The sequence below is a fragment of the Aythya fuligula genome, chromosome 13 (genome assembly GCF_009819795.1).
Source record: "Aythya fuligula isolate bAytFul2 chromosome 13, bAytFul2.pri, whole genome shotgun sequence".
Lineage (NCBI taxonomy): Eukaryota > Metazoa > Chordata > Aves > Anseriformes > Anatidae > Aythya > Aythya fuligula.
Genome location: NC_045571.1, coordinates 3765537 through 3790579, shown reverse-complemented (window position 1 = coordinate 3790579; position 25043 = coordinate 3765537). Strand labels below are relative to the sequence as shown.

Here is a 25043-nt window from a genome sequence, read left to right as displayed (position 1 = left end):
GGAGCTGTGAGGACAGCATCTCCCGTCACCCATCTCAGCAGCTGCTGCAGGAGCTCCAGGTTTGACCATCACTGCGTGGCTTCGCTCGTGGTGGCCAGGCCCAGGCTGAGCAAGGGAACAAGCCGCTTGGGTTGGGTTTTTGCTGTGTTCAGGAGCTCACGGTGAGTGTTCACTCATGTGCAGTCTTCAACAGCTTAGACACAAAGCAGGCTGAGGCTCGGGCAGCTCTCAGAAATGTGAGTCCTGCTCTGTGGCCTGCTGGGGAGGTGCACCAAAAAGCTGGAGCACGTCTGGTAGGCTACCAGGCCACACTCGCAGCCAGCGCAGCATCTGGCTGTACCAGCAGACGCTTCAGGTTTGAATGATTGGGTACCAAATGATGGCTGAAGCATGGTACTCCCTGTTCTCAGCCCAAGTGAGTTCAGAAAGCTGTTTTGTGTGCAGATCTCACTGCTTACAGCACTAAAGAGAGCTCTAACCAAGAAAATGGTGGTTTCCTGGCACACAAAAACACCCTCAGTAAAATTGAAATCGCTCCTTGCTGCATGATTCCAACACAGAACTGGTGCCAGGAGTTCTCATCTGATTTGCTCAGGTTCTCAAAACATCAAGGTGAATAATTGAGACAGGCTGAGTTTGTAAACCCCAGGGAATTCACAGCAGCAGAAGAGAGGAAAATAAAAAAGAGATACTTTAGGCAGTGTCCAGGGGGTCTGTCTTTTAAAAAAGGTTATATGGCACTCCTGGGCTAAGGCTGCACAAGAAGAAGTACCAGTGCAGCTGAAGCTGGCCTCCACCAGCCTCACCTGCAGGTGTATTTACATCAATAGGGATTTGTTCAGACCAACCACAAAACTTCCCCAGTGAGAAACTACCACCAGGTTTCATGGCGCTGCCCTCCATCTGCAATCAGCCCCTATTCAAGCCCATACAGTACCATTAAATATCTTACTTTAAAGTAAAATAGCAAAAAGTACTCTCTACAGGAAGTTTATTATCCTTTTTCTTTCATTTCCCCCAAGCTAATTTGCAATCCCTGAGCTAGAGATTTGCCTTATCCTTCCCTACAAACAGCATCCAACATCTACTGCTAAATCACCTCCTCCCCCAAGACAAAGAACGCCAGAAATACACGTTTCTATCCAAAATATCAGTCTTGCACTCTCCCTCAGCTACTGTTTTACACTAAACTCGGTGTTTCCAGGTGTCTGCAGCTCCTGCATGCCCTAAGAAAGCCTTGCAGCAGGGCTGAGTAACTCAGCACCACCCTCACGCTGCCGCATTTAACGTGGATATTCCCCTGCAGCTGCTTGATCCAGCCTTCAGAGATGCAGCCACTGCTGGATTTTCCCCTTGGGCTAGTAGTGAGCCTGTCTGTGGGGAGCTGCAGCTCAGGCCCTGGTATTTTGGGGCGATTCAGCCCACCAAGATGTGCACCTGGGCCACCGAGGCAGTTGTGTTAAATTGAGAGCTGCACGTCATTTCAATACGCCATTAAAATGGAGCTGAGCTGCACCTCTCTGTCAAAATGTGAGCATATTTTAACCATGTCAGACCACTGGAGCGTAGCCAGAATGCCAGTGTAATAATTTTTTGGGCATGATGTTCAGCCATATTTTATTAAACTCCCTGTCCTACACTTCACTGCGTGGGTCTGAGGGCTGCTGCCTGCAGCCCAGCATCCAGGAGGGCTGCTCCTTCCAGCTTCACTTAAATCTACTCAGAAACTTAAAATCATCATCGTGTTCTTGGTTAAATCTCACGTCAGATACCGCAAACATAAACACTAAACAGCTAAACCACCGTAACTATCAGCACTACATTCCATGGAGGTAAGAGCACACATCCTTACCGCTTAGATGCGGGGTGCTGCTGCAGACTGTGCTCAGCACTGCTTGAAGGATTCGGTTTTCTTCCTTTTCTGCCCGGTGTCAGAATTCCTGCAAAACATGAAATAGGGGCATTTTTTAAACTTCAAAACCAGCACGAAGCAGCATGACATCCATTCTGAATGTGGATTTTGTATTCATATGGACTTCATCTGCAGAGAGAGCTGCATCACCTCTCTGAATCCAGGCTGTAGGTTGTTCTCTTTGCCCTGATGCTGAAGGGAGCACGCAGTTTGTTACCAGACAGCATGGCACCTCGGCTCCACAGACCAGACTGCAAATACCTTGATTTGGGGAGCTCCATTTTGCAGCCTGTAAGATCAGCATCTTGCACAAGCTCAATATTTCTTGGTGATGCTATGGACATGCTGCGCATCTGTGTAGCTGTGAAGTGATGCTAATAACTTTCCACCTTTGCTTTGTTAGGATGAAGAACACTAGAGCTAGCATGGTGTTGCAGTGATAATATAAAAAAATAAATAAATAAAAACCAGTAAAATGTTTCCTGTTTGTGTAATGATAATGCAGAGGCAAGATTTAAAATATAGCCCCCAGTAAAATTTATCACTTCTTTATAAACAAGAGCTGAATGAATAGATGCTATAAAACAAATCAACAAAGACCACGAGAGATTTTTTTTCCAGGAAAGAGTGTGAGAATTCATTGGATTTTGACATGAAAAACAAGGGTCTGTGATAATATAAAAGCAGTAGCAAAAAGAAAAAAGTTTTCCTGCTTCTTTTATGGGTGAACTAATGTGCACAACCTCTAAATGATAAAGCATGTGAAATTTCTTTTTGCTATCATTACATTTCTCAGAGGTTGGTATTTTTATACTCAGCTACATTTCACACTGATTTTTTAAGTACACCCCCAGCGAGGGAGATGGAAGAAGTGACACTGCTTTGCCTGCAGCCAGAGAAATGCTTTCTTGCTCGCATCACCACCTTAGTCGCTGACATTTGCTTCAGTAAAGCCTGCCTAAAGCTGTTGATATTCTCTTTCCTCCTCTCACAGGACCATGCAGACATAGAGTGGAAGTTTGCACGGACAAAGCTCTGGATGAGTTACTTTGATGAAGGTGCCACTCTGCCCCCTCCTTTTAACATCATCCCAAGTCCCAAGTCTTTCTGGTACCTTTGCAAGTGGATTCACAAGCAGCTGTGCCCAGGCAGTGACTCTGACAATGAACAGAAGAGGCATGAAAACCTCAAAACATTCACAGTAAGGAGCTGCATAGTTTGAAACTTATTTTTTGGGGGTGCTTGTGCATGTTCAAGGTCACAAGGGGTGCTACTGTGCTGGTGCAGCAGAAGGTTGCTGCTGGACTGGGACTCGCCAAGAGCCATCAGGACTCTACAGACAGGATTACATGTTGGGTAACATGCCTCTGCCTTTCTCGTTGCAGGAAAGGCATGCTGACAACCTCATTCAGAATCAACATTACCAGGTAAACTCTCCTGCAGATCAAGTTTTTACTTACAGTTTCTTCTTCCTGCTTATTTTCTATGATCTCACTTCTTGCTTTCTTATAGAATACATACACAAGTGTAGGAGCTCCAAGAGGATCTTGCTTGTCATGGATTAAACATTTCCTCAATAGAGGTGGGGTGGTTTAGTAAATCACTCCTAGCCTTTCACCTGCTCTGAAAACAGCAAACTTGCCAGGTAGCTCCCTGGTTGCTGAAGTCAAGGCAACATCACCATTGACTTCAGAGGGATCAGACTGTCGTGTCGTCCTGATTAAAACTGTTTTTGCAGCATTTTTACATACTCTCAAATTGTTCCTCTACTACTTTTTTTTTTTTCTGCAAGCCATCCCTAATCCTAACTCAAACAGCAGTTGAGATTTCCTTCAGTTTTGGACAGCTCAGGAAGGAGGAATTGTTCCTTTGTTGAATTTTGCTGTTTCTGTTCATTCTCGGCTTGCTTGTCATCAAGCGTTCATTAAATTCAACCTACGAAAGGATGAAGCGGTATTAAAAACACCAGCTTCAGTGCTTGAATTCAATGTGATCATGCCAGCATGCTGGAAGGACAAAAAAAAATCTCCTCAATGTTAGGTGGTACGTCAGACAATACTGTCAAAAGCCATAAATAATTTGTCTTACGTAGGACATCTCCTGTTTTCTGAAGAGTCTTTGTACGTGGAGTTGACACTTAATGCACTTAGTCACTTCTGATAAGAGACATTGGGTACCTTCTGACTTCACAGCACAGCTCACAGGTACCGAGAGTGGGATCTCTTAAAGCACCTCCCAGTAAACCCTTGGTGTGGAGCACAGCTTAAAGCTTGGGGTTACTCAGACTTCTCGTCTCCATTTATGGGGGAAAATGCACGGAAGGTTTGGGGTAGTCTTTTCTGTATCCAGACATCAACCTGTGTGTGTCAGGTAACAGACAGCAGTCCAAGCCTGCTTATACAAAGCCAGCAAGGAGGTACACAAATGCAGAGCAAAATGGATCTCATCTAAGTTGTTCCAAACAGCCCAGGTAATGCTGGGGAACAGTCACCAAAGGTGTGGCTCTACTTCCAGTGCTGTCCACAGATGCTGCAGCAGCTCTGCAAGGAATTTTTAACCTCCCATTAGAGGGCACCCAGGCAGCTGGCAGATGTGGGCTAACATCAACGTGCATCGCTCTGTAGAGTCCTGGCTGTTTGTTCTTCAGGTTATTTGTTGATAACACACCATCATTTAAAGAAAAAAATCTTAAAGTGGCAAGCTTAGCCCATCAAGATAGATACACAGTATATACACGAGACTGGTGATCTCGAAGGACTTCCAGCACCTGAGATTAAATAATGCATGAAGAGGTTTAAATGGCTTGAAGACATTTAAGATAATCTAGATTATTTTTTTCTGAACAAGTTTTATGTATGCAAAGCAAGTACAACAAATCAGCTCACTACACTTAATAGCTGAGCTTTCAAGATGAAATGTAAACAAGCCTCTGCAAAGGTTTGTTCTATTTGAAAGTGCTGTTTCTAATAGTGATTTTTTTTTTTAAGAGAGCAGAGTCAGGAGAGCTATCAGTAAGAATTCGGTGAAGTACAGCAAGAACAGAATTTGGTCTGAGCCAGCAGCTGAATCACTTCTGTTGTTTTGTATTTCAGGAAGTGATCAGAAACCTTGTGAAAAGATACGTTGCAGCAATGATCAGAACTTCCAAAACCAATGAAGGTTTAACTGAAGAAAATTTCAAGGTAACTTCCTAGTCTTTAATAATCGTGTTACACTAATGCCAGTAGCCACTTGCAGAGTTCCCGCTAACTTGGGAATATATTTTGCGACCAGCAGTGGAAATGTGACTGTTACTGGAGCTGGGAAGGTATGCGATGTGCATGCAGTCTTCTTTTGAGCAGAGAATATTCCTTATAAGGTTGTCTTTTCACAATGTCTCAGTATGTCTTAATGCACAAGATTTTACATAGACAATGGCTTTGAAAACCGGTAAGAATGAAGTATCTGCTTTGAGTCAGCATTACACTCCTAATCCTAAACCGAGTCTGGGTTAATGGATACAGAGAATATTAAATTTGGGCCTATCAACTAAAAGATTCCTGCAACAATTCTAAATTCCAACAGTTTCACTTCTATAAATGTCTTATTTAGGCTTTCCCCAGCCCCAAGCAGGAAGAAGAGGGGATAAGGGGGTGGTCACAATGGCTGGTCCCACAGCCCTTGAAGACAAAGATCTTGTAAGCTCTCCAACTCTCAGGCTTACCAATAAATTTTTTCATGTCACCAAATCATAAAGATGTATGTAGCGTTCTTGTAAGTCTGATTTGGTGTCAGCCATTTGCATAACTCTCAACAATTCTCCCAAGAGAAACTGATCTTTCTTTCACGTCACAGATGATGCTGTTGAGTGGCACTCATTTTCCCTCTTGCCCTAGGAATTAAAACAGGACATCTCAAGTTTTCGCTACGAAGTCCTTGATCTCCTGGGAAACAGGAAGCCCCAGAGGAGAAGTTACTCTACCAGCAGCACAGAGGTGTCCCAAAAGGATGAAACAAACGAGGATAGTGCTGGGGAAAAATCCAAAGCCAAGAGCGTGTCTTTCAATGTAGCCAACAAAAAGAAGGACTTCAATGTATCTGCTCTAATTAAAACCATGTCTGGGATTGATATGGTGGAAGAGAAGCCAAAAAGCAATGGGATCAGTAAGCGCTCCTTCATCCGAAATGGAAATAGAGTTCAGAGGCTTTCCAGCTCCAAGAAGGAGTCCTTTAAGAGACTGGGCCTGCTGTTCTCCAAAATGAACGGGCACGTCCCTGAAGCAAATTCAGAGCCCATGTACACTATTTCAGATGGAATTATTCAGCCACACTACATGTGGAAAGACATTAAATATTCTCAGATTGATAAAGAGAGAGAAGAGAATTGTTCCAAAAGTGAAATTAACCTCAATGAGGTGGACTACAGTGGGAACACGAGACTTACAGGACAGAGCAAGGAGTGCCCTGTGGTTTGTACCAGCTCCCTTCACTGTGCTTCCAGTATTTGTTCCTCTAACTCCAAACTTTTAGACTCATCAGAGGATGTGTTTGATTCATGGGGAGAGGCTTGTGACTTGTTTATAAACCAGTGGAAAGACGGGCAGGAGGATCATGTAACAACTCGGCTATAAGTAAGGCTACCTTAACACCTGCTAGAAAACTTAGCTAATTATTTGTAATTGTTTGCTCTCACTTGATTCAGCATTATGAATTCCTTTCTGTCCACAGGAGAAAAAAATGTAAAATTACTTATGTTAACCTATTTTATAGCCATCTGCACCTTTTTTAGTTTACTTTTTTACACTCACAAATACTGAACTGAAGGTTTCACTATTTATAAGGTCACTGTAAACTACGGGACTCCTTCGGATGCAGTCTTTGAATCCCACATAATTCAGACACGCTGGTGGCGGAGTAGAGGATTCCTCCAGTGCACTCATCATCTTCCCAGCACCGCTGGGTTATCATCGCTGCTATCCAACACCATCAGTTCCGCATCCTGCTCAAACTCCTCGGCATCACAACCAGCTGGTGAGCAGTGGCTTAGCAGGAGGCTGAGAATCATATTTGCAATCTTCTTAGAAAGTGTTTCAGGTTACAACTGGCTTTTTGTTTTCTTTAAGCAATACAACCTCTGATTCTTTCAGCTGCGTGTTTTTTTTTTTTTTTTTTTTTTTTTCCAGGTCATTATATCCATATTGTAAAGTGTTACTGAATAAGAGACACCTTTGATCATGTGGCTCTAGAACATGTGATGATTTGCTTATTTATCTAATTGCTATTAAGAAATTCCCCTCATAGGGAGCAGAATGACCTCCCAGTTCAGCTGGCAGTGGAAGCCAGCACCTGGCCTTGCCACCAACTTCTACATAGATGAATGGACACAAAGCCAGCTGTGGCTGCTTGAAAGAGAAACCTCAGAGTGGTTCTTCTATCACTGACAGGGTGCACCAAAACCCAGCCCTAAGCCTCCCCCTTACACCCACCCCCCTGAGCTGCATTTGGGTTTTGAAATCCCTGGCTTTATTTCCACTGCTGCATTCCTTTTTTTGCTGCCTCCCTGGTCAATGTCACGCTGTTAGGTAGAAAACCGTCCTCCTGCTGTACAGCAGTCACTGCCCTGGGTCTGTGAGCTGCATTTCTGAAAAGCAAGCTCAGCAGTAGCAGCTCAGACCGCAGCTGGCACCCTGGGAAGTTGCTGCAGTTCCTTTTCTAAGGTGCACCAAAAAGCAGTGCAGCAGTAGATGTTACCCTGCTGTATCTTTATGTTTTTTTCACCCCTACAGTTGTGCTAGGCCCTGTCCAGATATTACCAAGTCCCTGCGTTTTTGTCCTACGGAGCATGAGACAGGGGAGAAGACAATAAGGGCAAAATGGTTGACACTGCTTTTTAACAACTTGATACCTGAATTTTCTTCCATGTTGTTGCTAAGAAATGCAAATGACTGGCACCTGCTGCTGCTTCAGAGCTGTCAGCAGTCAGCTTTCTTGGAAGAAGCAAGTCCTGAGCTCAGAGATGGCCCTGCCTTACCCCAAAGCTTCCTTACGAGTCCGTGCAGCCAGGCTAAAGGCTCTGTTCCCAAGACAGGTCACAGGAGCTGGAGCATAGCCCAGGGGCAGATGCCAAAAAATCACCTCTTGTGTGCACTACATTGGGAACTGCATTTGAAAAAAGCATTTATGAAGGCTGGAAAATCTACACCAACACCCCTGGCTCATGAGAAGCTCTGAATGCAGAGCTCGAGGTGGAGGATACAGCCAGCCACAGTGTCAAGAAAAAAGAGCAGCTAGGAGCAGAGACTCAAACGTGTTTCTGTTCTCCTTGCTCATGAACGACACCAGCCTTGTTACCAGTATGCAGTACAAAGCCCAAAATATTTAAGCCCCTAGACAGGCTAGTTAAGACAGAGTGAAAAGCATTCTCGTATCAACAGATTTCAGGCTTTGATACTAATTGCAGGGTTAGAGCAGCCTTTGAAAATTGCATCTCCTCTTCCTGTAAGCAAGGCTGAGCAAACTGACTTTGGCACTACACAGGGAGACTTGCAGAATCGTAGGGTCAGAAGCAATTTGCTGATCTTCCAAGAAATCCAGCAGCCCTCTCTTTTACGATGCAAATCCATCCGTATGCGAGAGCTGCAGTGAGAACCAACTGAAGGCAAGTCTCAGAGCAGCCCACAATAAAAGCCTGCAGTTTAATAAACCAACCTCAGCACATTTCTGGGAACACAAACGTTAGCAAGAGCTGCTACAGGGGGATGAAGGGAAGGGTTTGAATCATTTTATGCCTCACCTAAGCACACTGCAGTTTAGGAATTCTGCTTGACACGGGGCAGCACATCTTTGTTACCTTCTAGCATGTAGGAATGAAAACAACTCCAGCATGGTTATGCAGATTACATCAGCTGGGTTTAAAGCAGGTGTGGAAGCAGGGTTTCATATCCTTGGATGGTGGAAGGGCTTTTCATTTATCCATGAGAGCAAGCACGCTGCTACTGGCTATGACTAAATTGTGCCATTCAACTACAGCCCTATGGTAAAGGGTACAAATTTCAAAATGAAATGCAATTAACTCTGCAGCAGTGCCCCCCAAAAATGGAAAAATTACACTGGGCAATGCAAATCCCTTCTGTATGAACTGCGTGAGTCACGTTCCCCTGCCGTGCCCAGAAAGGGCAGGGGTAGGAACTGCCACGTTGTAATGGCACAGTGAATCAGGCAGTCTGCAATAATTCCTTGGTAATGGTATGTTGAACGCCAGAGGTACATCATGGGGCTGCTTGGCTGGGGCTCCTGCGGGATTTGTTTCATGATTCAGATGCTTCCTAGCTCCCAGCTATGAGCCAGCCTCAGCTGACTTTTGGATTTCACAAAAAATATTTGATTTGTGTTAGTGATTTATGCATGTGTGCAGGAGGAGTTTCCAAAACTGTCAGACTGATCCCCAAAAAGCCAAGTCTGTGTGACTGCACCTATGCACCCCCTTTGGTAGCAATAGACTTTACAGCAACTAGTCAATTATTATTGCTGTTATTACTACTCTTAAGCAAGAGATTCAGGTGAAGGAAGTTTAAATATTTTGTGAAAATACATTTGATAAGCTTCAAGGATAGTCGTTATACACATCCTAGGAATTTGGGATCATACCAGGCTTGGTCATTTGTCCTGTCTTTCGGTTTCCTGCTCTTGAAGTAGCTTTATTTCTCACCTCCCATCCCTGGCGTCTTTTTCACCTGTTGTTTTAAAGCATCACACCTAAAAACCATCACCAGGAGAAAGGTAACACCAACATCCAGGTACAGAGCACCACACAGAGCTAGGAGGTGTTTGTACTCAGGTCAGAGATCGAAGAAGTTCTCTCAGAAGTAAGAAATCAAGCGGCATCTCTCCGCAGATTATTTGGGTAATTGTATATTAGTCACGTACTAGTGCGTGTGTAAATACTCAGCTGTTTGCATAGTGGTCCCTGCAGAAGCAGCACGTGCAGTGGTTCGGGCACAGGATCAGAAACGAGGGCTTCTGAGGCCTGTTCCCAGCTCTGCCACTGCCTCACCTGTGACCTTGGGCAAGTCACTTAGCCTCTAACGCCTCAGTTTCCCCATCTGTAAAATAGGGACAATAATTACTTACCTACCTCGCGGGGGGGTTAGTTCATTATTTATAAGCACTTTCAGATCTTCAATTTAAAGGCGCTATATACAGTCAGTAGTTGATACTCGTAGCAGTGGTACGTACTTTTGTTTTCTTATGACTAATTCAGGTTAGGATTTAGCTATGTACGTTACGATAGTTTTCCATGTAGAAAACTAGCATGATTTCCCACGAGGGGAATTTTGGGGACTTCTGCAGTAGACAGAGAGCAGGAGCAGCATACCTTGTAAGCCTAAACTCTGACATCCTCGCTTGCGTGCTTTGTGTCTCATCTCACCTTACTGCATTTGTGTTTCACCCTTTTTCTAACAGCACGTGTAAATTTTTAACAGAAACAGTCACTGTAAGTATTATTTAAATAAATACGTTCATATATAAACGTAAAACCTTACCTTTTGAGTAGGTTAAGAGCCTCCTAGGTTGGCTCTTGTGCCTCTGTGAGGGCTTCACCCTCATTTCTCCTTGGGTATGGTTGCTTTTTCTGTAGTGCTTGCTTAGATAAGAGCCTTTCCTTTGAGTTAGAGGAGCTCTGAGACTCGCATGGTGAGGGCATTTTGAGCTCTCTTCCAGGAGCAGGAGCAGTTGCAGGGTATCTCCAGCAGACATTTGGAGAAGTCCAAGTACTGTAAGCAGGGACCTGACTTACTCCTGGGCTATCTCGCAGAGTCAGAAAGCTACAGGAGCACCAGCTGCTCTGTGCCAGTAACTGCAGGACCCGCTTCCATTGGGACTTCTCGGCCTTGCTTTGAAGTTTCCATTTTCCTTTCCCAAAGGCCGAAATCTGACACACTTAAGTTTACCAGGAAGACGTTCAATTTTGGGTTAGTTTTTGGCTGAATTCTCCCTCAACCAGTCTGTCTGCTGCGTGCCAACACAGATGTCCACGAGAAAGCCGCGTGCGGCCTCAGAGGCCCCTTCCAAAGGAACAGCATCGCCCCCCCACCTGTTACAATTCCACAAAAAGCAGAATGGAGAAGAAAAAAAAGCAAAGCCACACAAATCACTAAGGCTGCCTAGAATTAAGGAAAGCTGTCACCTTACTAAAAGCTCTCTGGGGCTGTCTTTGGGGTGGGTGCACCCCAAGGGCCCCTTCCTCTCCCGGCAGCACAGCTGGCTGCAGCCAGCAGCAGCTTCCATTCATGCAGAGACAAAATTAATTGGAATCAGTGAGACTGCCGTGAATAACAAATCCACTTGCTGGAGTAGCATCTGAAATAAACTTACCAAAATAACCTGCAGTTTTCAGCGAATGCGTAATTTGAAGCCCAACAAGTATAAAACCAATCCCTCACTGGATTTTTTGGGGGTGCGGAGGGGCAGTCTGGGCTGGCCACCTAAGTGTATTTTCAAACCCTTTGTAATTCAACTCAATTGAGTTTTCACACTCCACTTTCCCTGTTTCAGACCATTACACTTGTACAAACAAGTCATTTATGCGATTTTCACATAATTCCCTCCACCCAAACTAACTACTGCTCTCGAGTAAGTTGATGATCGAGAATGATGCTTAAAAAGAAATCTAAATCTGAAAAAAAAAGTACATGTAAAAGGCAAAAGAAGCATTTGATCCTTAACTTCCAAATGTTGGATAGTGTGTTATGTTTCAGGGAAACGCTTTTACTTGCTCTGCTTTTTTAAGGTGTGCAAAAATAAATAAAAAAATAAAGCCAACACTAACTCCCAGCCTAGCTCACATCACCCACAATGTTGAAAGCCAAGTCGATCGTGCAATTCTGTCTTCATACACGGACCCTACTCAGTCGATGGCTCACCAAACTATGGAAAACAGCACTGCCCATTCCTGCTGGCCAGCATGTCCTCCTTCAGCATGGCTTCTTTTGTTTCTTTCGGGGATTTTCTTCCATTTCCCCTCCCATTTACAGCATTTCCATCAGCAGTAACTCCTAAGCCAGGAGAAACAACGTGCTTAGACCGAGAGGTGATCAATCCAGGAGCTGTCCTTTCGGCACACGAGCTTAACAGAACACTGTGATACCTTTAGCCAACAGAATGAAATGCCTTTTGACTATAAATAGTTGTTTTTGAGCAAGGGGGGCACTTTTTGGTGTAGCTATTTTTTGGGGTATTGTACAGTTTTATTTAAAAACTACTGAATGTGTTTATAAGGTGGGTGTGGGAACTAGAGGGCTAGGGATCTTTGAGAAGCAAAAGGATGGTAGCAGATGCTTAAGTACTCTATTTTCTATATGGCAAGCCCTAGAAAACTGGGCTTACACTGCAAACAGGCTTTTTTTAGCAATCCAGTTTTAATATCAAAGTAAATCTTCATAAAAAAGCTATCACAGAAACAGCTTCACACCTGATCATATTCTAAAATGCCATTTCATGGGATAAAAAAAAAAAAAAAAAAAAGTGAGGCTTTTTTCCTCTTTCTTTTATTTTTCGTCAAAACCTTAATGGCCTTTTCCAGGCAACAGAGCTTTCAGATGTTTGGAGAATTTTGCTTATGTAAAGACAGAGTGGGGACCTCAGCATTTGCCCATTGAGCAGTAGTAGCCACCCCTAGAGGAAGGGGAGGATGAAAAGGGGGAAGAGCAAAAAGCAAAAACAAACGCTTAGTTTTATGTACTTTTCTACTTGCATCTTTTCTGTCTGTAGTGCAGATTCCACGTCATTCCCTCGCATAACATGTAAAAATGAAATGTATATAAATAAATAAAAATATTTATTTTATGTGTATTTTTAGCTTAACTGTAAACTGAAAAAAAAATAAAGCATTTAATTTTTTTTCCCAAAAATGTAAGCCTATTGAAATTCAAGGTGTTTCTACCTTTTCAGATGTAACATTTCCAGCTGCCTATTGATAATAAACATTTATGAACAGTAAAGCACGTGACATCTTATATTTTTTACCACATTCCGCACGGCATCCTCAAGGGCTTTCAGTGGTCACAGGAGCACTTCAGGGCTCCAGTTCTATACAAATTTATATCAGTGTTTATGTGAAAAAGATGTGGTGTAGTCCTACCTATCTGCAATGAAGTCAGACAGCCAGATGCAAGCAAGTGTTCGTGGGCAAGAGTTGAGCAGCACTGGCCTGTGCAAAAAAAAAATATATTAAAAGAACAGTAATTTGAAAATCCCTTTCATTATATCCTCTCTGTAACAGGGAATAGCAAACCCACTTTAAGTGCTGGTAAATAAAATGCACCACATGAACACAATTACTCCTGTGCAAAGGAGTCCAAGTATGCATAATTCCATTTTAATTCGCTCCCCAAAGATATTCTTCCACCAGCATAACTACATCATCCACATTGGACTATACAGCAACATAGCTAATAGCGTGAGATAGTCATTAAGCAACAACACATAACTACATTAACATAATTTGCTCGTGTTAAACTGTCCTCCAAGCAAATCTCATTAAAGTACTGGAGGCGTACAGTTAAATTTCAGGTTTCCAGCAGCTACCAGAAGCTCTCGGTCAAGTCCCCAGGAAAGCAAGAGCTTTCCCAAGTTATACAACACTCAAAGGATGTCCGAAGGCTTTTTTTAGAAAATAAAAAAATGGAAAAAGGATATTTCAAAATTAGATTCACATTCCCCTCTCTTATTGGAAAGCCTGGTAGTTCAAAGTTAAGGCACCCTGGTAGTTCAAAGTTAAGGCACCCTGAATCCCCGGTTGTGTTTTCTACTCCAGAAATTGGGACCAAACTGCATCTGAAAATGACCTCCATGTGTACAGCTGTGAGTGCAGAGGCAAAAATCCTGCAGTTGCTCAGGGAGATAGGGAGGCAGAGGCAGGAGTTTCGCAGAATATCCTCTCCCTCCTTACTTGCACTTCCTGAGAAAGTAATACAAACCACACACTCACATAATCACTGCAAATATTAAACATTTTTGCTTTCAACTCTGGACAATATAAAAAAATGATGTAAAGAGGCAGAAACCAGTCTGAGATTTAGATGAAAAATGGAAATTGGCAGGGTAGGGAACAGGAAAGATACACGAAGGAGAGGGTAGAAGGATTTGGAGCATCCACTTTCATTGTTATAGGATGTGTCACTTATCGAAGGACTGTTTTCTGTAACGCAGTGCTGTCAGGCAGCTGTCAGAGAGCCATGAGGGAAGGCAATTATCGTGGGGTAAACCTCGCACCCTGAAGCTGGTGGCAAAACTTGTACCTCCTCCAGTGAGGGCAAGGTTTAGCAACAGAAATAAGCATATTGCCATAAATGATCCCAACATGTGAAAACACCCCGCCAGGACCCAGACGTGTGCTGCTGTTACTGCAGATCACCACACTTGCAGCAACAACTGAACTGCAAAAAGCGCCTGCCCGTAGCCTGTAGCTAACGCTGGAGTATTTCATACTTGCCTCGGTGCAGCTGACTGCGAAGCGGTAAGCAGCAGCGACTTGAAGATCTGTAGGGGCTTCTAGATACTGGCCTGCCCTGCAAAACTTAAACTCCAATCTTATTTCAAAGCCATAAGGTTCTAATTCAGGAGTTTTACCTTCCTCCCCTGTGATAAAAGAGGTTACTTAGAAGTGCTTCACGTTTGAATATTTCCCATCCATAATGCTGTGTGATTTTATAAATGAGGAGGATATCCAGCACCACTCCAGAGAGAATGGGAGGCTAAAGCCAAAACAACTGAGCTAGAAAAGCACCACGCCGTGGGTCTTTGCTCGGTCCTACCAACCACAGAGCAGTAGCCAACAACATCCCTGCAGGCTAGTGCTGCTGGCAGGCAGAATCAGCGTGATTTGCCTCTACAGCACTTATAATAATTACCTTCGGTAACAGATGGATTTCACAATTCAAAAGACTTCAGAAAGACTCACGCCTCTAGCACGCAGCAGGGACGTGAGGAATGTCAATGTGCACGGGCTGAGCCAGGACCAGCGCTGCCCCTCCGAAGTGCAGGAGGGTGTGCAGCAGCTCAGAAGGGGGTGAAATACTTATAGACAAAAGCCCACACCCCAAAACACAGAACTGTGGCTGATCACAGCTGGTTTTATCCTGTACTCTCAGAAGATGCTTGGCTCGGAGGCTGCCTCGGCAGTCAGAAGTGCCAACATCTGACAGGAGCACTGCTCGGCGGTGCTATCTGCTCACAGACCTCTTCTGCACAGCCTTCAGGTGATGATGTACTTGGAGCCTCTGCCTTTTACATAGGAAAATGTCGCATGGAAAAGGAGGTGGCAAGCATGACTAGCACCGACTGAGCAGCGTGAGTCTTCTGTTCTCCCGTTTGAAGGCTGAAGAACTATTCACAGAAAAAAACTAAAAAGCAACACATTTCAGGATCAAGTCTGTTTGCTTTAAAAAATATTATGCAACATACTTCAAGAAGCTGAACAAAGAGGACAAAAAAAAAATCAATCTGAAGGAAAATTGTTGTTCCCTGCAGTAATCAATGCTCACATTTTTCTGTGCTTCTACTCAAAGGTAAAATACGCTTGTGGCTGGGAGCAATACCCTGCTCTCCCTGTTCAGGGCAATTCTGCCTAGTGTGATACAGAGCACTGGTCTGGTACCAAGTTGTAACTGAGCCAAAAGACGACAAGTTTTGATAACCACCAGGCTGATATTGGGCTCCCCACAAAAAAAAAATAAAAAAATAAAAAATCTAGAGCCCACATCTTGGTGTTCATGGCAGACATCCCTCCCTTCCCCCAAAACCATCACCCCCAACAAAAGAAACCTTCAACCCCTCCTGAAGTTCTGTTTTTAACGTGAGTTACCTTACAGCCTCTGAAAAAGGAATTGGTTTGTAGCAGTTAGCCACTGGAACACTAAACCCCAAGACCAGCAATATTCCTAGTGCAAGGAGGAGGTAGCCAGGCCCAGTTATCTCTGGATCACAAAATGGTTGAAGCATGAAGGTGGCTAGCTGTGTTTGAGGTAGAGCAGTGGCTTTTTTTTTTTTTTTTTTTTTTTGACTGTGAACAGCCCTGACAAAAATGCGTGCATCAAGTCACAACTGAGGTGCATGTGTGTATATATCATCCATAAGCAAGTTAGCTGTACATACATTACAGATATGAAAATTGTGCTTAACTGATATAAACACATCTGTCAGTGGTTAACATGGCCACAAGAGCCAGGGCTAACACTGAAAAATCCACCCACTAGAAGGATAAGCAAAAAGATAAAAATCTTGACTCCCTACCACAATTACTGATCTGTGTTTCTAACAGCAGAAAAAAAGTTGACTCTCGTAGACAAAAAATTACCAGGAGACAAATATCAATTCTTAGTTATGATAACCATTTGCATAAAAAAAAGCAAGGCTGTCTCCCTGGCAGTGTAAGAAAGGAGGCATCATTATTCACAGCCGAAGCCTGAAACTGGGGAGATTCACTTCAGTGAGTAATAGCAACTGCTTGGGATATGACAGATGGCACTCGTGACTGAGGTGGAAAGGCACTCGATGACTCCATGATGGAGATTGTACTTCTCAAATCTGTTCCATTTCTGAGTGCCTAAGTCAGTCACATGGTTCACAGATTCCCTTCCCAGGTTAGCCTAGTGGATGCTTTTTCAGAGAGAGGAAAAACCCTGTGTTATCTTCTCCCCAGTCTGAGAGGGGCCTGTGCAAGTCCCCACACTCTTTCAAAGAGACAAATACTAAGGCAGAAATCCTAGTGGTCTCCCATTACTTCGTACAATCATATTTTGTATGTGTTTTTTAAAACCTGTACAGCAGCTCATAATCAAGTTAGCTTATTAGGGATCATTTTTATCATGCTTTTACTTTTCATCTGTCTCCTCCATCTTGAAAAGCCGTATTAAGGTACCAAGTTAAACACAGAGCAATTAGATTTGAAGAGACAAACCAGAAGCCAAGCCTACAACCCTCAGACAAGAGGATTAAATCACCACCTTTATTAAAGGAGAGGGAGAAAAAGCCTTAAGAGTTTTAAGGAAATAAGATCAAGACCAGAGGTGCCAGATGAATTTTAAAATAAAGTTGTAAGGAGTAACTTTTTCCTGCTGTTTTTGGTCCTGTGTTTACTTAAAAGGTATCCTGATGTAAAGGCATGCCTCCCACCCCATTCTGCAGTTGGTTCTCCTTATCCCTACTCAGCTATATAAAAAAAAGTCACTACAAAATACAGAACACAGTTTATTTCAGCTTTATCAAATAGCAATTGTGCCACTTTTGCAAAATTACAACTTGATTTCCTTACCTAGCCTGCATGGAGGATGTCAGGCTTGTTTGAACTGATTGCCCAAATTCCTTACAAGACCTGGCAGACATTTCAGAAGCATGGTATTTGAGCTTGAATTCAGCATTTCAGTCAAGTTAATATTTGGTAAATACAGGTCTTTACTGTTTTTTAGGGCCCTCAGCACCAAGGTGCTGTAATCCTGCAGTTGAGCCCTTGTTTGTTACCCCAGGACAGGGCTATGCCACCATGGTGCCCAGGCTAAAGGCAGGGCCACAACTTGACAATTTTGCACATCCAGTGCAAGTTTCCATCAGGGACAGAGCAGGTGCAGTCATTGGAATTAATTAAGTTTGCAGGCACAGAATATTCAACGTTTTAATCCTAAACTCAACAAAAACACAGCTAGAGCTGCACTCTCATGTGCAAAGCTACTGTTTTCTAATAGGAGGTTGAAGCAACCCTACCCCACACAATTACATTTCTTCAGTCCTGCCTGTTGGATCAGTAATTGTTAGGAACATAACCTGCCAGTGATAAATGACCACTCATGTCCTTGTGTTAGATGCTTTTATTTTGTGCTGTCAGTGCGAATTGAACACCAAGACTACCACCATTTGTGCAACAGCTTCCACAGAACAAAGCTCACAAATACATACCAACATACAGCAGAACAGATCACAACAGTACTCTTACACTTTCAAGAGACAGTAAGCCTACATGGAGTGAAATACAACTATTACAGATACATGATCACTGATTGCAAAGGTGAAATCTGAGAACACCAACTTGTTTCAAACAATTCTGTCCTGACAACTCTGCACCCAGTTTTTAGCTGTGGTTGTAATGGCAGTCATGCTTGAACAAGAACTGTGTGTTTAAGTGTTCCAGTGTAACCCCTCAGAGGTACACGGTGCCGTTTTCCTTTAGTGACAGCTTGTTTTTATACATATTTTGTGTAGACAAATATATGCTTTGTGTTCCCCTACACTATAGTGTATGTATGCTCTTTTCCTATGCTTTCTTTTGTGAACTACCAAAACAGCATCCTGTCAAGCTTATCATTAGCATAAGCCTGGAAAGAAACATGAAACCTGAATGCAGTTTAAATCAATCAACCCAGCCCACTGAGACAGGATAACACTTACGAAACATGTTAATATATAATTGACCAAAAAGAAACGAGAAACCAAGTGCAAGAAGTGAGCTTACACCTCGCAGATTTACATTCATTGAGGCACGTAGTGTGGTGCAGGGTTAGGTGAGGCAATATAGTTGACTTGGTGCAGTGGTCCAGAACTTACAGCATTGGGAATTCGTGGGGAATTTCCATACGGTGGATTTACTGGATGCCAGGAACTAAGGTAGTGATAGGCAGGTACTATAGAGATGCAAGAGTCATACCCTGGGATAGATGGCTGGCCATAGGGATCTGACACCACTGGGTAGTATACCGTGCTGTGGGATGGGGGTGGAGGCTCTGTGTTTTGAAAGTTACCTAAAAAAAGAACAAAACACATTTGTCATATACTCTTAGCATATTTGTGACTTTATATATAGACTTTCATCACCACAAACATAGATTTTCCCTTCTGGCTGCCAAAATAATGCTATTTAGTTGACAACAACTTTATACCCCTATATTTTATTCCCAATGGCAGGGTCAAAGTCACCTTAGGACCTAAGTTGGTGAGTTATCCTCAAATTAGACTCATCACTAAAACCCATTAGAGAATTACTTAGCAGCATTCTGCAGAAGTAGCACCTTTAAGAGAAACTTAGGTAAATGGCTAATATGTTATTTGGCTATTTAATCCTTGCGATGATGCTGTTCTATGCAGGAGAACTACCCCAGCTGAACAGGCTGAAGCATTATCAGCACATTAAGCCTGTCTGCATCCAAGCAACAGACTTGTCACGATGCACTCTTTACAACATTGACCATTTGCCACGTTCCACAGACTTTCACGAGCCAGGCATCTGACCTTCTTGACATCTTTTTCCTTATTTAATACAAACCTTTTATTTACTGCCAAGTCTATCTACCAGCTTCTCACAAAGCTGCTACAGGAAGCTAAGTTCTGCTGTAATTTTTCCACGCAGCAGTTGACACAGCTAGCAATGAGGCCTATTCAGAAGATAACAGCTCAGCTTGCAGAGCCTAAAACTAAGGGCTGCAGTATCTTTTTTAAAAATACTTGTGAAAGTAGCAATGCTCGATGCTTGCCAAAACTTAATTGTCTCCTTTATTTTAAGAACAGGCATTGTTTTGATACCATGACTATTTGCTTATCAATGAGCAAAAGAAATGCCTTCAACGCAATTTCAGAGTAACTTCTTCCAAGTTAAAATTAGCATGCTGAATGCAAACCTAAAAAGGATTACTTTTTTTTTTTACAGCTTTAAAATGCCTTTGGCACTGATGGCTACACCAGTAAGTCTAACATAACTTTAAGCAGTAACAAAGATGCAGAGGAACTTGTGGTAGCTCAATACAATGCTTACTTTACATCTTCTCAACCTCACCCTTCCTATAATGGTGCAAGCAAGCAACTGTACTCTGAAAATCATTCCCTTACTTTTCACAGTCTCTGGACGTGGTCTTATCCAGAAATACTAACCATTTGCAGGTGCTTCCAAGGGAACCTGATGGACTTCAGCTCGCCCAGCATCAGCATAGAGCTGAGGTACTGACTGATCTAGGACGTGAGCAGGCTCAGCATATGCTGGATAAGCTTCCACTGGTGACGCTGGTGGTACTGGCTGTACGTACACCATAGAATGCCAATAGCTCTGGTGGTAATACTTTTTGGGGAAAAAAAAAGACAAAACAGAGTCATGCATATAACCACACTCCCCATCCTTCTTCCCAATCACTGCTAGTTTCAGATCTAAAAGGTAGGAAGAAGTGCATTTTTCTCTGCTGTCTCTATGATAGTTACACACAAAGGAGGGAAAAAAAAGACAGGCTGCCAGGAGAGTTGCTGGAATAGCTGCAACTACCTCAGTTCTACACTGGGGTTCTAATTCTTAAGGATTTTTGAGTCTTTGCAATCAACTTTGTTATATTCAAGATATTTTACCCCTTACTTCTTTAGTTGGAAAAGCTGGTGTACTACTATTACTTCCCAGAGTTCCAGCACTGACACTGCCCATGGCTGATGGTGCTGAGGCAATGGTTGTGGGCAGCTGCAGAGCAATGGTTCCCAAAACACAAAAAGCATTCTGAACACAGCTGTGCATGTCCTAGAGGATTCAAAGCACACATCTCTAAATAGTCTTTGATCTCATCTAACCATTCTTTTTTTTTTTAAAAAAAAGAATAGCTCAGGTTCCTTTCCTTTATCTTAAAAGAGAGAATATGTATCTACCATCCTCCACAAAAATCCAAGTAAACAACTGGATGTACTAATGTGCTTTACAATTTGAGTTAGAGCTTTACTTCCTGAGCTACACTTTAATCTCCTCCAAGCAAGCCCATATGTATTAATAGCCAACTACACATTTAGCACACTTGGAAGTCTTAAATACATCAGTACATCTGTCAAGAAAAGCAGCAGTTTTTACAGGCAATTTACTGTACTCATTTTAAAAGCACTTACTTGCAGTCCCAGATTAAAATAATACTGCAAGACCTTTGTATCTGAAATTAAAGGACATGACATTAAAGAGCAAGTTAGTATAAACTGATGAGGAAAATAAGTTTACATATATTAGAACATTTAGAATCACTTAATAATTAACTAACTACTTCAGCATTTTTTTCTTTAATGTTTTGAGGGTGATGAGTATGTCTTCAATATGAAGAGATGCAATAGTTATAATGACCTGTTAAGTTAACGTAGTGAGATATTTGTACAATAGTTGTGCTTGACTGATGTCAAATCAAACTTCAACACGACAGAATCATTTAGGTTGGAAGAGACCTCCAGGACTACCTAGTCCAACCTAACACTAACAAGTCATTACATTGCTTTAAGTCTGGTCTTGATTACTCAAGTGATATTTGTCGGATCTGTTATAAGTCTCCATTGTCTAAGCACCCAACTAGGAACTTTAGCAATTATGGCTTATTAAGGCCTGGTTTTCAGAGAAAAGTACACTTCATCATCATCAAATAAGAATTTGATTACGAGGTCCTGAACTAAGGTATCTGCTAAGAGAACTGCCTCTTTTCCTCACTGTAGAAATAGGGAAGTGTCTGGAAGCAGAGACAAGGCAGGAGCCACCTCCTCATATGCCAGTGGTCACTCACCCCTGATGTACACATACCGTACATACAGTCTGTACACACATAGTGAACACCCACATACTAGGCTGGCACATGAGACAAGGGCCCAACTCCATAGAGACCCCAGCTTCACACTGCTTCTGCCCAGAGATATGTCAATAGAGACAACATATACAGCAACTCTAAAACCTTCAGACCTAGGTTTTGAGGTCCCCCAAATGGTTATAATCATGTCAGAATACGGGGGGGGGGGATAAGGACTGTTCCTTCCTTCTCCTTCCTCACTAGGGTTAAAGGGAATCCATTTCCTGCCTTCTTGCAGCTAGTCTTTTACTTCTGTCTTCCATGTACTGGATTATTTGACTCGGAGCAAACACGTGATACACTGAGGAGCAATCCCAGAAGCACAGAGGAAGTTTAAAACCACTTGCCAATCATAACAAGGTTCATGAAATACAACTGCCCAAAACAGTGGAACTGTTTAAAGCCTTTTTAAGTTCAAGCATGTTTTAATGCTATGACAGTTCCAGAGAAGTGCATAAACTGATTTCTCAGACATACAACAGATTTGTTTTAAAAGGCTCAAAAAGGTAAGTCACCTATTCCACAGCAACAGGTTTACATGGAAGTAAGAACAGACACGTAATTTAGTACTCCTAGGACCTCAAAAAAGTCAAAGCAGTAAAGGAGAGAAAACAACTGAACACGAGCAAATCACTAAGGACGTCAACTTGGGGAAGTATGGCAGCTCTGTAGGTGTTGCTGTCTCCTTACCACCTAACCACTCCTTCCTAGACCACAACCTTGGCTCCACAAAGCTTTCCTGTCCATCCAGCTACTACACGTGCATCCTTTCACAGCCCTGCTGTTCTGTAGTACTGTCAGTTTGCTGTAGACAGGAATAGCATCAGAAATGCAAACCCCAATCCTGAAACGAACAAAAATTTATTCCTCTGTTGCCAATTCTTAACTCTTTTACTGTTCAGCAGATTTGATCAGGGCAACAATCCACTTCAACATAGAAAAGGAACTGTACGCACTTCCTAAGTTAGCTAAGAGCTCTGAGCTTACTCCTGAAAACGCTGGTGCTTTGGTTGTGACATTGACCAGTTAAATACAGAAAATAACCCGAAGACTTACCTAAATGCCAACTTTTTAGTATCTAGCTGAAACTGCACCTATATTGGAAGGCTTTTTAAACCTAATTTTGTTCTTCAGTTGTTTATGCAAATCAAGTGTAAGAACTGAGTGAAACATCTGCTTCATAGCAGCGATAACAGTACAAAGGAGGAGCCAGGAGACTGAAGTGAAAGTGATACAGGAAATACTGATGTCTGTGGTATACTAGAACAGAAGCTGGTACAGTAGGAGATCAGTCTGTTTATGTCTAGATGTCTTTATGTCTTTTAGATGTCTAGAAATCCAGTCACTCTTTAGTAAAAGAAAAATGCCTTACTAAGCAACAGCTAAGCTAGAAGAAATTAACCACCCTGACATAAAAATATAAAAACCACATTTACTACTGATAGAAGTCTCATAAGCCACCAAGACAAAAGGTCACTGCAATGATGAGCGACTCTCAGATCAGATCAATCCTGAATGCCACTGCAGGAAAGGAATGGCCTCTGGAACACAGCAACAGCAAGCAGTCTACCAGCAGCTGCTCCAAATGGAAGGGAGGGGATGAGGCTAAGACACCTAAGGTCACTGTACTAATAAATGTTTCACAAGCCCTAAACTCTATAAAAAAAATTCAAGAGTCTCTAAGAATTGGAACAAATCATAAGTATCAATTAATACTATAGCACATGGTGTATCTTACTCTCCAGTCCAGGACTTCAGTCTGTTAACAAGTGAGGCTCCCAAACTATGCCAGGCCAAATACCAGTCATTCAGGTAGTGTTTTTTTTTTTTTTTTTTTAAAAAAGGAAACTGCACAGAACTCTATGTCAAGTATATCCAAATACCTTACCACACACTACTCCAAAGCTTCTGTGTAGTGACACTGATGATAGTCTCAATGTAGACAGCAATAATACAAGGAATTACACATACCATGTGTCATTAACTACCAAAAAATTTGGAGTTTTATCTCCAAAAGGACATGGCCAGTACTACAAGGAGTGACTCATTTGAAGAGCTGAGGGCAGGTCCTGAAGAGCTTATTAATCCACATCCACTCCAGATTTTTTCAGTACACTTAACACCCAATTCTCCTGAGTGCTGAAAGCCTCAGTTAAGGGCATTTCATGAAAGCTGAAGATGATTAACTCTGACAGGTACTTAGAATCATCTGCAGTGATACTACTGCAGTAGGTAAGTAGGAAGTAGAATATTCAAGATCAAAACCAGGAATCAAGAGCACCTACAAAAGAATAAAGATATTGCTAATGTGTTTGGCACTACCTATTAGAGCAGCAGACCTTTGAGGAGCCATACCATGATGTTTTTGCATCCTGCTTTTTTTCTCCAGATCAACTTCTGGCAAAAAAAAAATATATATATATATAAAACTCAAAATTCAAAGCAACTTTGGGCCAGAATGCTGTGAAATCTACCAGATGCAGCTACCTGAACTGTAGATATCAATAGTAGCTCTTATTATCTGAAATAGGCCCTCTAGGATTAGTACTTTGATGCAAGCTTCACTCAGGGACAATGAAGCTACTTTAGATAGAAGTATGCTGAATCAAGCATGAAAACAATCTGCATTACTGAAGTACTTTATGCTACATCTTTAAATAAGATAAGAGATTTTGGAATAAAAGTCACAAGCTTTACATTCTAATGCACTAGAACTCAGCGCTACCATACATCTGAAATATGGTCACAGTTACAAGGTTGTGGCATGTTTTTTCCCACCCTCCTCCCCTCCCCTCGAGTGGCTGTCAGAAGAAATTGAAGTTATATACTTAGAGTAAAAGCATACCAATCCAAACAATGCAAAAAAAAAAAAAAGGCTGGATTTTACACACCCTACATTTATGCAGCCAGTTTTTATTCACTCAACCCTGAATGAAAGGCTACTCTCCACACCAGCAGAGAAAATTCTTGAGTCAGGAGCTTCAGCAAAAGGTAAGGCTTTGATAAAAGTCATATTTGTTCCATCTGTAGGTGGCTATCAAACAAGCCAACCACCACGCACTGACTTTCAACATATTCACTCCATGAAGTGGGGAGAACACCTGAAGAGCAGGTGTACTTCAGCCAGCAGGCAGAGATGAACCCACTGCAAGAACAAATGTACATGTATAAGCAGACATCCAGTTCTGCCTACTGCCTTCCAGATCAAGCTACAGCTTACCTCTAGCTTGGCCTCACTACTCCCAAAACCATCCTCCCCCAAGCTGTCTGCCAGAGAAGGCAGCAACACCTTAAGCTGTGTACTTGATGCAGTGTCCATAAAGGTAGCCAGAAGTAAACACCAACACCTACCCAGAGCATTTGCGCTACACATTAGGACAAGACAAATGCTGCTACTGGGACAAGCAGGCTGAGTAACTGCTTTTACAACCTTTTTAAGTCTCTAATCCTCAGAGTAAGCTGAGCCATTGGCAATGCACAGAGAAGAGAGGATTTTCTACAGCTGCACAAGTTACACATAGACGAGCTATCCTTCAGTGAAGACA

At 42.5% G+C, this 25043-nt stretch overlaps 1 protein-coding gene across 1 annotated transcript in view; it reads left to right on the top strand.

Moving 5' to 3' along the window:
- TRPC5 (transient receptor potential cation channel subfamily C member 5) overlaps window positions 1-6592 on the top strand; it is a 62888-nt gene extending 56296 nt beyond the window's left edge. The window contains exons 7-10 of the mRNA XM_032196329.1: window positions 2907-3113; window positions 3298-3339; window positions 5005-5094; window positions 5788-6592. Coding sequence (XP_032052220.1) covers window positions 2907-3113; window positions 3298-3339; window positions 5005-5094; window positions 5788-6522 — 1074 coding nt within the window. The 3' untranslated portion in view covers window positions 6523-6592. The remainder of the gene's footprint in view (window positions 1-2906; window positions 3114-3297; window positions 3340-5004; window positions 5095-5787) is intronic.
- The last annotated feature ends 18451 nt before the right edge of the window (window positions 6593-25043 follow it).